At 49.8% G+C, this 11831-nt stretch overlaps 1 protein-coding gene across 1 annotated transcript in view; it reads left to right on the top strand.

Annotated features, from left to right (window-relative positions):
* The first annotated feature begins 1262 nt into the window (after window positions 1-1262).
* LOC122369405 (homeotic protein proboscipedia-like) overlaps window positions 1263-11831 on the top strand; it is a 36763-nt gene continuing 26194 nt past the window's right edge. Inside the window, exon 1 of the mRNA XM_043344169.1 lies at window positions 1263-1992. Within this exon, the coding sequence (XP_043200104.1) occupies window positions 1782-1992 (211 nt within the window). The 5' untranslated portion in view covers window positions 1263-1781. The remainder of the gene's footprint in view (window positions 1993-11831) is intronic.

The following is an 11831-nucleotide window of genomic DNA, read 5'->3' as shown; positions in this document are numbered from 1 at the left end:
CATGGCCGAGGTCACCATCGAAACGTGTTGCAGACTCCCGGCTCTAAATCAAATCGCAACTTCAGTCTTATAGAAACTATCTGAATGCTTAGAAGATAAAACGAATGCAATCATTTTATATCTGATTTGGATTATGCTTGCTTCCCTAAAACAAATATAATTTTCTTCAAGTGTATCAACACTTCGCTGTTGCAATACTTCGTGTGATCCGTAGGGACGCCATGATCGCAGGCCATGAAAGCAAGCATACGGCACAAACATAACTGAACGAAACCCTGTTACATCAAACGTCGACAGTTTCCGTTTCCCAAGGCGAGGGGGCTGCGTCCCAAAATGGGACGCAGTAAGTGCCTTGAAATATGCCCTGGGGAGGTACCCCACAGATCTCCCCGGCTGGGGAGGCAACGTTGAGTTCCCCCCGGGGCCGGGGCGGACCATTCCTCACGCATTGGTGAATGATACCGCCCTGGCCTGGCCAGGCGGGCCGCAGGAGTGTGAGACTGGGAGAGTGTTGGCATGGAAATGTTTGCTCGCATATAATCACCATATCAGGCCCCATCTCTCCCGATGACTCTCTTGCAACAAGCTCGGCTTAGCTGGAGGGCATCGGGAGGGATGGCAAGACAACATGCATGAATTAGACCAGACCTGATTTACCCCACTAATGTCCCCTTCCAAGTGAGTGTGTGCGTGTTCCTCACTAACAATGTACGATTGAACCCTTAGCGGACAGTTGATGCTAGATTTGGCATTAACTACTATGGCTCTCTGTATCTACTAACCAAGTTAAATAATATCATACGTAGTCAATTCCGCTTCTTTTATGTTTTTTCCTCTTCTTAGCAGGGAGTGCCGCGACTTTTCAACTTTGATTTTTATTTTGGTGTTAACGTAAGGGTTCTTTGCGTCGCTGGGACTGAGGGTGGGGGCACTCCTGGTTGCCTGATCATGGGTAACGGACTATTAGTAGAAAAAAAAACCAGGCACCGCTCGATTCATCCCACCGAAAACCCTCATTCGTTACTGTCCTCCCCCACTAGTTCATCCTCAGCCCAACTTTCCCAAATCGGCGCCCTTGATGTCGCCGGCGGGTCGTTTGATCTCACCTCAGCCCGTGCCATGCCCCGTCCGCCCCACCCCCGCCCCGCCCTGGTCCCACCTCCCTACCGCACCTCACGCATGGGGGTGGGTTTTAAAAAGGCCGACAAAGCGCGCCGCTAGGCCCGATCGGGTTAGCTGGCTTGTGATTGGTCGGCGCACTCACGTGACGCGTTGCGTGCGCTCGGCGGCGGCGGCGGCGGCGGCGGCCGCTCGTCAGCTGAGTGGGCCGTCACATGGCTGGTGGGCCGCCGCGTGCGCCGCGCTGCAATATTCATACCGGCGTGGCCGCGGTGAGACGCGAGGCGGCGGCCGCGGGGGTGCGCTCCGGACGGCCGCGAAGAATCGTGATTCGGGAGAGACTTGAAGAACCGTGATTCCCTGTGGACTCGTGAACACTCGTCTGGGCTCGTGACCGTTCGTGAGGATTCGTGATTCTGTTTCGTGAATACCCGTGTGCCACTCTTTCATTTTGGTCCACAACCGATCCGGCCGTCTCAAGGACCACACCATTCCGACGTGAAGGACACCAGTGACAAAAACTCGTCTCAAACCCACGACCGTGACTAACCGTGATATCCAACCCCACCGTTCCGCCACCGCCCTTCCGCGCGGAATGTTCTGCGCCTACTCTCGCGCAACCCTACGGTAGCAGCGTCCGAGTGCTATGCGCGCCGGGCGGCATGGCGACTTCTGAGACGGGCTTCATCGGATCTCAGCCCTCGATGGCCGAGTACATGTGCTCCATCAACCCGCTGCTGCAGGAGACGCTGCCGGAGATGACGCCGCTGGGGGCGCCGGCCGGCTTCCTCGACGACATGGGCGCCGGCATGCAGGACGTCACCGAGTATCCCTGGATGAAGGAGAAGAAGCCGCAGAAGAAGGCGCAGCCAGGTAGGAGCGGGTGAGAGAGAGAGAGAGAGAGAGAGAGAGAGAGAGAGAGAGAGAGAGAGAGAGAGAGAGAGAGAGAGAGAGAGAGAGAGAGAGAGAGAGAGAGAGAGAGAGAGAGAGAGAGAGAGAGAGAGAGAGAGAGAGAGAGAGAGGGAGGTGGTCAGGTTTGAGATGCGGGAAGGGGACAGGGGCCTAATGATGTGCGGTGGACATTGGCGAAGGGCTGTTGCATGATCGTCCCTTTGCTCGTGATGTATGAGCAGATTCCTCGGCGCTGATCTAGAGGCACGCATGTCTTGCAAAGCCGTATGCATGCTCGTAATGATGAAAATGCGTTCACAGATACGGGTGTAGGGACACGCTGTATGTAACATAGCTGTTGCAAATTCGCAATATTGCTTGTGCATGGACTGATCAAATGTTTCACGTGGTGGATCATAAGCTGTTGGTTTTATGTCTGATGCATGGTGGACGAAGCAGTGCTTGATGCATTTTGGGTGCCGCGTGAAGTGAGTGATTGAATCAATAGATAAAATAGGGCACAAACAAATCGAGTTTGGGTGGGAAGATCGTCTCTAGTGTGAAACAAACGCATGACGCTGGTTAAACCCGACGTATTTTGCATCAAAATGAAAACTTTCAGAATGATTGGTAGGTAGTGCTAGAAAGGTAGTCCATGCAGTGGCTAAGGAACCTGGAGAAATCATATGAGAAATGTCAAAGTACTACTCGCAAAGTAAAAGACATTGCCATCACGCATTGGCAAGCATTACGTAAGTGAAATGTCCTTACATCCGTTTGCAAGTGAACAAACCACGGGATCGAATGTGTTGTGGAAAAGGTGTGTCCGTTATTTTAATTTCCGCATACATACAACGTTGGGCGTATGCTTCCCGTCGGCTTTTCATATCCCTGTTGTCGAAATGAGATGGATCGAGAGCTCAGTTCATAGATGTTCTGTTGTACAAACATGACTCGACATCCTCAGTCACGTCCAACGTCCCATGAACTGTTGCCGTCAATGCAGGGGTCAAAAACTGGCGGTCATGCAGCATTGTCCCCTGCGCATTGGTACATTTATGGTGGATTAAAATGTTGTCTATTCGTCCGCTCAAACATTCCGATTGTACTGAGTGCTCCATTGTTGCTGTCGACGGACTACTCCGGACGCAAGCCTATAGCTATAGTGACAAAATTCCACTGTCTGATGACTTGTTATAGAAGGTCCAATAGGGCAAGAACAATATACCTTGTGTCCGCTAATAAACATATTTTGAGCTACTTTTGGCATGTTTAGCTTAGGAGCTAATTGAAACATGCTGCTTTCATTTTATTGTTTTCTCAGACGTTAATTGTTCCACAGCCATGGCTGTTCGCTCTTAACCCGCGCCGTGCTGGTGGCCTGAACTTTCCGCCGAGTGCTGGGGGGGGGGGCGTTTTCACGCCCCCCCGTCTAACTCGGCTCCTGGGCCACGTAGCGACACGCGGTAAGCGGCAATCGAAAGAGCGTCAAAAATAAGGACGAAAACACTTCGGTCATTTTTTGGGTCAGGTCAAAGGTCAGGTCACCAGAGGTCACCAAAGGTAAAATGTTGACTATTTCAACATTTTGGAAACTGCCAACGGCTATCTCGGGAACCGATAGAGCTACAGCGCCGCGGAAAAGCGCATTCGATAGCCCTTTTACAGACCTTTCTGAGTAATGTTCTCAGATTTGACCTCAGGTCAACGGTTTAGCCTCCAGAGGGCAAAAACTCCAAAAATAGCCGTTTTTACGAAAAACGTTTTTTCGTCAATAACTTTTGACTCATAAGCGCCATGACATTACTTTTGCCAGCATCGTGTTCCTCTCGTCGAGACGCGTCGAATGAACTATTCGTTGACCTTGAAAGGTGATTTTGAAAATTTGACCTCAGGTCAAGGTCATGACCTGACCGAAAAGGGTCATGTTGCATATCAGTCGATCCGTATCGTCGAGCTGAACACATCTGACGTGTTTTCACCGCTCTAGCACGTCTCTATCAAAAGTTATAGCCAAAAAACTGCTGGCGACCAATCATGACCTGAGATGACCTCAGGGGCACACAGAGGGGTCACTGGTGCATTTTTCCTATTCAGTGTGTCATGTTTACCTATGAACCGATGTTTGAGAGCGTTTTGAACGATATTCGTCCAAAAGAGGCGCATTTCAATTTTCTCCCATTGACTTATAATGGAGAGGTCGCAAAATTGACCTGACCTTAGGTCACAGATATCAAAAATCCGAGATATACATTTTATACATACTGTTACTCATATCAATCGCTGAAAGTTTCAAAGTGATCGTTCAGTCGGTGTAGCTATAGCGAGCCTTTGAACTTTTTCTGAGGTAAGGTCACTTGACGTGACCTGGTGACCTGACCTTGAACGGCCTAGGTCTGAAATTTTCACAACATGTGCGGAAATGATGTAGGAACACGTGTACCAAAAACGGCGGCGCTGCGCGCCGCCGTTTTTGAGATATTCGCGAAAAACCTGAGGGGGGGGGCGTAAAAACGCCCCCCCCCCCAGCACGGCGCGGGTTAAATGTTAACGTTGTCAAAGTTACTTCATATGCCTAGCAACACGGCTAATTCAGTTGATGTGATATTCGAATCGCAGACGGACTCTCCGTTGATCTGCACAGCAAAGCATTCTTGAAATTAGATTATCTTGGCTTTGGTCACCATTGATGTCACCGGCATGTTGTTATCTATTCTTTTCTCAAAGCATTATTTTTGAAAATTGGATGTGCGTTTTGAAATTGAATGTGAAGTCATTGATTAGGAGAAGGAAATATGAAAATATAATTTGCAATCATTTGTATGTGCCAACTGACATGAAGACACAAATGGCTATATTTTGGGGAACCAAAAGATGTACAAACTGATATGTCATCGTTTTTATTCATTTTCCTTAGATATTTTACTCTACATGTCAGATGCGTGTACTTACACCATACACAATACGCATTGCATTTAAAAACCGTCGTGGAAAAACGGGCTGTCCTGGGCCTGGCCACCGTTTACATCCTTGAGGCCAGCCCACATGACCCTTCATCCTTTCATGCTCACATCTCATATGAGCCTGGAGGCGCATCCAGAAAGGTGATCTCGGACGTAGCGGGGAGGAGGGGACATGCCCCCACCCAAAAAAAAGTTTCTCCAAATTCCAGAAACTCATCGGCTTTCCATTCCTTATGCACTGTTGTGCAATTTAAAACAAACTTTCTTTATTAAAAGTTAATAAGCTTTTTCTTTTCTAGAAAAAAACGACAAATTTTCATCGATTTCAGGCACTGCGAGGGAGCATTTACCCCAAATGTCCCCCCTTCGCATCCGCTAGTGTCTGGAGACACTTATGCTAGGGATGCGTCATCACACCTTTCCGTGATGTCACACTTCCTTTATAGGGGGGCGTGTAGCGACGTGACGTGACGCGGGGACTGCGTGACACGGGAGCGTCACACTAGAGCACTTCATGGGCTGGATAAATCCGTTATCCACGGATAAATCCGCGGACCGGATAGGATTGGATTCTAAATTTGTTAAAAAAGAACGGATATGGGCGGGCCGGATTTGGGAATTGAAGGTTGAACCCGGATCAAAACGGATCAAAATTTTAACATTCAACATTGAAGTTAAAAATTAACCTAATGTGTTAAGCGGCAGCAGAGGTTTGATTAAAGTAATAGGCATCATTTTATGACACTCACTTGTCACAAGACTTGTATGGCTGTCTGGTCCCTTAGATTGAATTTGTTAGTCCAGTTTTGGGTGAAACCAGTTATTGGTGAAACGGATTATTACGGATATTTTTTGGAAGTTTGGCTGCAATACGGGCCATGGGTGGGCCGGATTCTGATATTCAAAGAAAGGCGGATAATGGGCGGATCTGGATATGACTTGCCGGATATGGGCCGGGCCGGATCCTAAAAAGCCTATCCGTGAAGTGCTCTACGTCACACCGCAGTCACGAGGGGCGCCGACGGTCTGTCCGGGCTGCTCGTGACGGGTCTGTATAGGAGAGGAGGGCGTGATGAGGAGGATCGTGACCGGATCCCGACCCACGCACTGTTCACACCTTCCTCTGCACTTGGCTCATTCAGTTCGATAAAGGGTTTCGTTATTGGCTGAATTTTCTTTTTATCCCTTCTGGTTTACATTGCAACTAATTCAATCGTTGACGCTAAGTAAACACCATACGAAATTTGACCATTGCAGATGGTTTTGCGAAAGTTGACCACTGCAGTTGGTTTCTGAAAAATGGCGTCAGGCGACAATTTAAACAATAAAAGAGGTTATTTTTAAGTCACAGATACTGTAGCTGTTTTTCGACTCACTACAACATAAATAGACCTATATGCATAACGGCTCTTCCACACACACCCTTGACATCCGTTTCCGTCTCATCTCACCTTTGCAACCGTGCACGATGCATCGTGATCGCTACATAAATGGGAGTGCCACTCGGTTCAACCGACAGTCACGTCTTCATGCACGAAAGTTAGACAGCAGAAAACGAATTGTGTCACTTCGAAATCAGAACGGGTGAGCTCATAAAAAGAAAATATGGTTACATGAAGCGCACATCAATCGCTATCGTTTGCAGCACTGATGTATGAATAGCATACATTATCATTCACGGCAGTAGAATAAGCGACAGGAATTTGCAATGGGACAGGCTGTGTCTGGTTTTGTTCATCCACTTATGATGGCTGTCAGCGAGAGCTTACTTTGGCCGAATGAATTATCGACGACAGAACCTTGTTTGACACTCTGCAAGAAGTTCCAGAAACGATCTGACAAATGAAGAGTAATTTGATTTGATCTGAAGTTGACACAAATGACGTTAGCGAATAAAAAAGCAAATACGCTGTTTGAGAGAGCTGTGAAATGCCACTAAGGTAGTATATCATTTAGTCGCTGAGCTGTATTTGAATGTCATGCTGACAGCCTTGACAGGGACACTGAGACTGTATAGTGTGCAGCGCATTAATTAACCTCCAGCGACTGATCAAAAACCTTTTAAGGAAACCGGGGCAGCCACGACCCCACGTAACCTTTAATAAAATCGACAAAATTAATGTGGTGTACATTCCATCGCGATCTTAATATAATTTTGCATCAGTAGAGACAATAAATGCTAGAGTAATAGCACTGTTCATGACTTGGATATGGCGAGTCAGGCATACAAATGTCCCGCTAACAGCAGCCAACCCGCGATAGACTAAAACACACATGAGAATGCAAGAACACCAATGGAGGGAAATGTAGTCGAAAACCACTTTGCTACGACTTTGACTTTGTTAACAAGTGACTTGATGGGTGGGCAGATTAAATGTACAATATTAACATTTATAATCACGTGATACATAAAACAATACAATATTTCATTCCTGCAAACGGTTAGAGCTACCTCAACTGAACCATCTATCTGAGCACATCCGAAGAAGATTGTCAGTTATACTGGCCCACACCTGAAAATGCCTCATAACGCGAGCAGTAAAGAGCATTTAAGTTGCGAAATATTCGTAATTCCAATTACATGAATGCTTAATAGCCTAAAATGCTGCAATATATATGCATCCTTCACTGTTGAATTTCCTATCTCCAATTCGGTTGGATTTCATTCGAATTTTCATCTGTCAAGGAGGTTGATTGCACAAAAAATTACAAATATTATCTTTAAAGTTACAAGGATTCCGAGAAAGAACTTCCTCACTTATTCGCTCACCCCTCCGTCACCAGGTGGAGGAACGATGTCTTATAATGTTTAAAATGAATTGCTTTTAGATGCAATTTCGCTTTGCAAATCTAACAATCAGCACTCTATGAAGCATAGGCTTGGTAAGAGGAAAATGATCGATGATGTTTGATGCAAGGCGTTTGATGCAAGAAAATTACCGCCTTTTGGCCTCTTCACATTCCACTTACCATCAAGACAAATGCTCAAGCGCGACAATAGTGCCAATAGCATAATTACGGAGCGAGCGAAGCGAGCGTAGTCTTTCCTTAGATTAACGGAAATTTCTGAGTATGAGCGGCCGGCCGGCCGGCCGTGGTCACGCTTTTGCGAGGCTTATATCTCAGCAACCACTTGACCGATTTACATGCGGTAATTTTTGTAGGGTAGCTTCATTCCTTCTACCAAGTATTGCACTATTCCCGATGCATGTGGGTGACCCCTTATGCACGTGCCACGTGCAAAACCAAGAGGTGTCACTTTTGTAATTGTTGCAATATCTCGGTAACTACTGGGCCGATTGCGCTGAGAGTTGGCATGTAGGTAGGCACCCACTAGGCAATGCATATCCATGTGCCAGAGTTGGGGTGCTGCTGCACGTGCGCACGTGCAGGGGTCGTTTCCAGATCTCGAGAACGGCTGGACCGATTGCGCTCAAATTTGGTACACGGTTACGGAGCAGTTAGTAGGGTGCCGTGTACAAGTCAGTTGGGACCCATTTTGCACGTGCGCACGTGCAGGGTGCCGCTTCCAGATCTCGAGAACGGCTGGGCCGATTGTGCTCAAATTTGGCACATCGCTAGAGACCGGTTAGTAAGGTGCCGTGCACAAGTCAGTTGGAGGTACCCCCTCGCAATTTCGCACGTGCAAGGCCCACCCTCTCGCTCGCTCCGTTAGTCGCCACAAAAGGCGTTATACTGGTGGATATTACATAATCGCCACCTACGAATCTCTGATGCAGCTAACCATATAAGGAAGTCCCTCCCCGCTCTGCAAGCCGCTGAAGTGACAGGCGCGCTGATGCCATGAGCTGGCGCACTGATGTTTGACACTCACGGCTCGTGTGTTGTGGCGCGCCAAACATCTGACACGGGACCCAGCGATGAGCCGTGTCATGACCCCATCACTGTTATGACAATATAGGTGACATGTAACAACTGTCACCTGTCATCTCAGTTGACATGCACGTCAATCAGATACAAACTTTTTGGTATACCGATACTGAACCGATGCTAAGTTTGTATTCAGTATTCCAATCCAAATATTTTTGGTATTTGTTCGTATTATGATCCTTCTTTCGTCACTAAGGTGTAAGATGCTCTGAATTTGGTACTACGTTGTCATTATTCTCATTTTTTTATATTTCTCGATGGTGTTGACTGGCATTTCGTTTGTATCGCGGTTTTCCAATTTTATGAAAGTGCATCACTAGTCAGCACCTCCGTGTTTCATCGTCACACAGTGGAACTGACTCTGAGCGATAACCTCCACGACCGATATCGCCTGCTGACACGAGCCGGACAGTGTCGCATTCGCCGCCGACGCGCACAAACGCCGCTCCATCAGGATGACGCCGCGCCGGCCGGCGGATGACGCCGCTCCCTGCCGGCGGATGACGCCGCGCCGGCGGCGGATGACGCCTGATGACGGTCCGTCACCGGTCCGCCACCTCAGTCGGCGGTGATGGATGCCCGCCGCCGCCGCTGCCGTGGAGACCCTGACGCCGCACCGTCGATACCGACATCCCCGACATTAGTCATTATTCGACGTCGGTGTAAAACTGGCGCGAGCGACGAGCCGCGACCGGCGCCCCGCCCGCGCTTCCGCGCCGTCGCGTCCCATCGCCGGAGGCGCGCTGTTCTGACCGTGCCCTCCATCGCTAAGCGAGCGGCCCCATCAATCTGACGTTTGGCCCGGCCGAGACTCCTGGTGCTCGCTCGGCCGTGGCACTTTTTGTCTATCAATTGAGCTGCCGCGGCGGTGGCGGTGGCGGCGGTGGCGGCAGCGCCGCAGCCCCGCGCGGCCGATCGCGCGGCTGCCATGCATTTTCATGAGTGGTGGCTCTCTCGGAGGCGGCCAGCGGCTAATCTCCCTTCCAAATCGTACCGCGCGGCTGGCCAGAGTGTGCGGAATATAGCGACATTACAGTGCGCCCGTGATCGATGACTGAAATTGCGGCCGCCGCGGCTCCCTCCCAGAGTAATACAGTAGCCTGCAGAGACCGGCGTCAGATGCTGAAAACAACTGGAGAGGTGACAAAAGTTTTTGTGGCTGAGGGACTTGCTGAGTATCTACGACGCCGTTTTAGGGCGTGAACCTGGTATGCGACACTGGCATGTGCTGGTCACCGGTATGTGAGAGCGTTGAAGTCCCGCTGGGAAACACTGCGTGGATCATGACGTGAGACGGAGCCTCGGTCCTACCGTGAGCTCTGGTGTCGGAGTGAGCTCATCTATCAGCTTTCCGGCGAGCTCCGTCGAAAAACGCGCCGCTGACACGCTCGTCAGCGGCTGACTCGGTGGGAGACAGTTTCGGCGCACCGGCCGACATCCAACAGCTCTGTCCGGGGCCGCCGACAGTGCCGCGCCGCGCCGGGACAGCCGCGCGGCCGCCGCGCCGCCCGCAGCCGGGCCCTGTTTATGTAAATACGCCCGCCGCGGCCGTAATTATTTTCCATTTAGCCGTATTTGTGTGTCGTCTGTCACATAATTATTCGGCGCGGCCGGGAAGCGCGGCGGTCGCCGTGTCGCCGCAGCCGCTGCGTGTCAGAGAGCTCTGGGTCCCAGAACGTCCGGCGTGCCGCCCCCGCCGCCGCCGCCGCCCCCGCCCCCGCCGCTGCCGCCCCCGCCCTCGGCCAGCATTCAGGTAACGGGGAGCAATTGGCCACAATCAGTGCGGCTGAGTGGCCACAGAGGTCTGACCGCGACCGGCCGGTGAGAGTCGTCCAACTGTCACCAGGAGCTGTCCTCCCCCCGCGAACGGAGCGACGGATAGCGCTGCCAGATTGGCGTCAGATTGCTGCCAGACTGGCGTCAGATTGTGCCAGCCGGCATGTGCTCTCTGAAGAGCCGGTGGCAGATGTCGACGTCATTCGTTGAGATTCAGAGCGGTCGCTCTGTCGCCCTCAGGGACCTCTCGTTAAAACGGGCAACTTTTCTCGTTCGGGCACTTCGCGTCGGTGTTGGTTGCGCCCGACTGATGGTCGTTGGTCGAGGTCGGGTCGCCGTTTGAGGCAATGTTTATAGCTGCCGACTGCATATGAAAAGTGGCAATTGGTGCGCGCCCAACGACCTTACATGAACTGACGACACCGCAGGATGGCGAGTGTGTGTGAATGGATTGTATTTGTGCCTGGCAAAGAAGCTTCTTAAGTTGTTTATAAGATGTGAAAATTTATAAAGGTCACGGTATTCATTGCTTCAAATTTTAATTGAGCTGGTCGTGACAATAATTCCGTTGACTCCGTCGAGAAGGGTATATTCTTCAAGGAAGCAACACAGCCCACGCAGCGTCATCCAACACCCAACTAAGGGATATGACATGCATAAGAAAACACGGACCGCAGTGAGGTGATATGACATCTTTGAGTGCCAGTATATGTTCCAACTGGCCCAAATGGCGTTAACACGTCTGCAAAGTTTACAATTACAAAACAGATTATGCAACAGACTTTGAATGTCTTGGTCCCGGTCTGCTTCTTCTAAACTGCATATTTTGGTGTAGCTGTGGTATAAGACACCGTTTGGGCTATCATGTTACCACATTTACCATCCTTAAATGTTATGTACTTCCTGTAATGAAGACCGGGGAAGGTGGCGTCCAAACACGCTATGTGACCTTGCTCATGGCTTTAACCTCTGGTTAAGTTGTGTGAGCTGTCAACTGAGCGGTACAGGAGCAACGGGTGTGTTACACTTCTATATTTGGACAATAACCTACACTTTTATCTCGATATTCCCAATAAAACATGAAGTAGGGGTCTGGCATTGTGAGCGTATAATGGATGAGGGGTATGGCTCGCATATTGCATTTCTATTTATGCAACACAATGCCGACACACGTCACACATGTCTCTTGAT

The sequence above is a fragment of the Amphibalanus amphitrite genome, unplaced genomic scaffold (genome assembly GCF_019059575.1).
Source record: "Amphibalanus amphitrite isolate SeventyFive unplaced genomic scaffold, NRLGWU_Aamphi_draft 000003F_arrow, whole genome shotgun sequence".
NCBI lineage: Eukaryota > Metazoa > Arthropoda > Thecostraca > Balanomorpha > Balanidae > Amphibalanus > Amphibalanus amphitrite.
The sequence above is the reverse complement of the archived record's forward strand: the minus strand, read 5'-3'. Positions and strand labels throughout refer to the sequence as shown.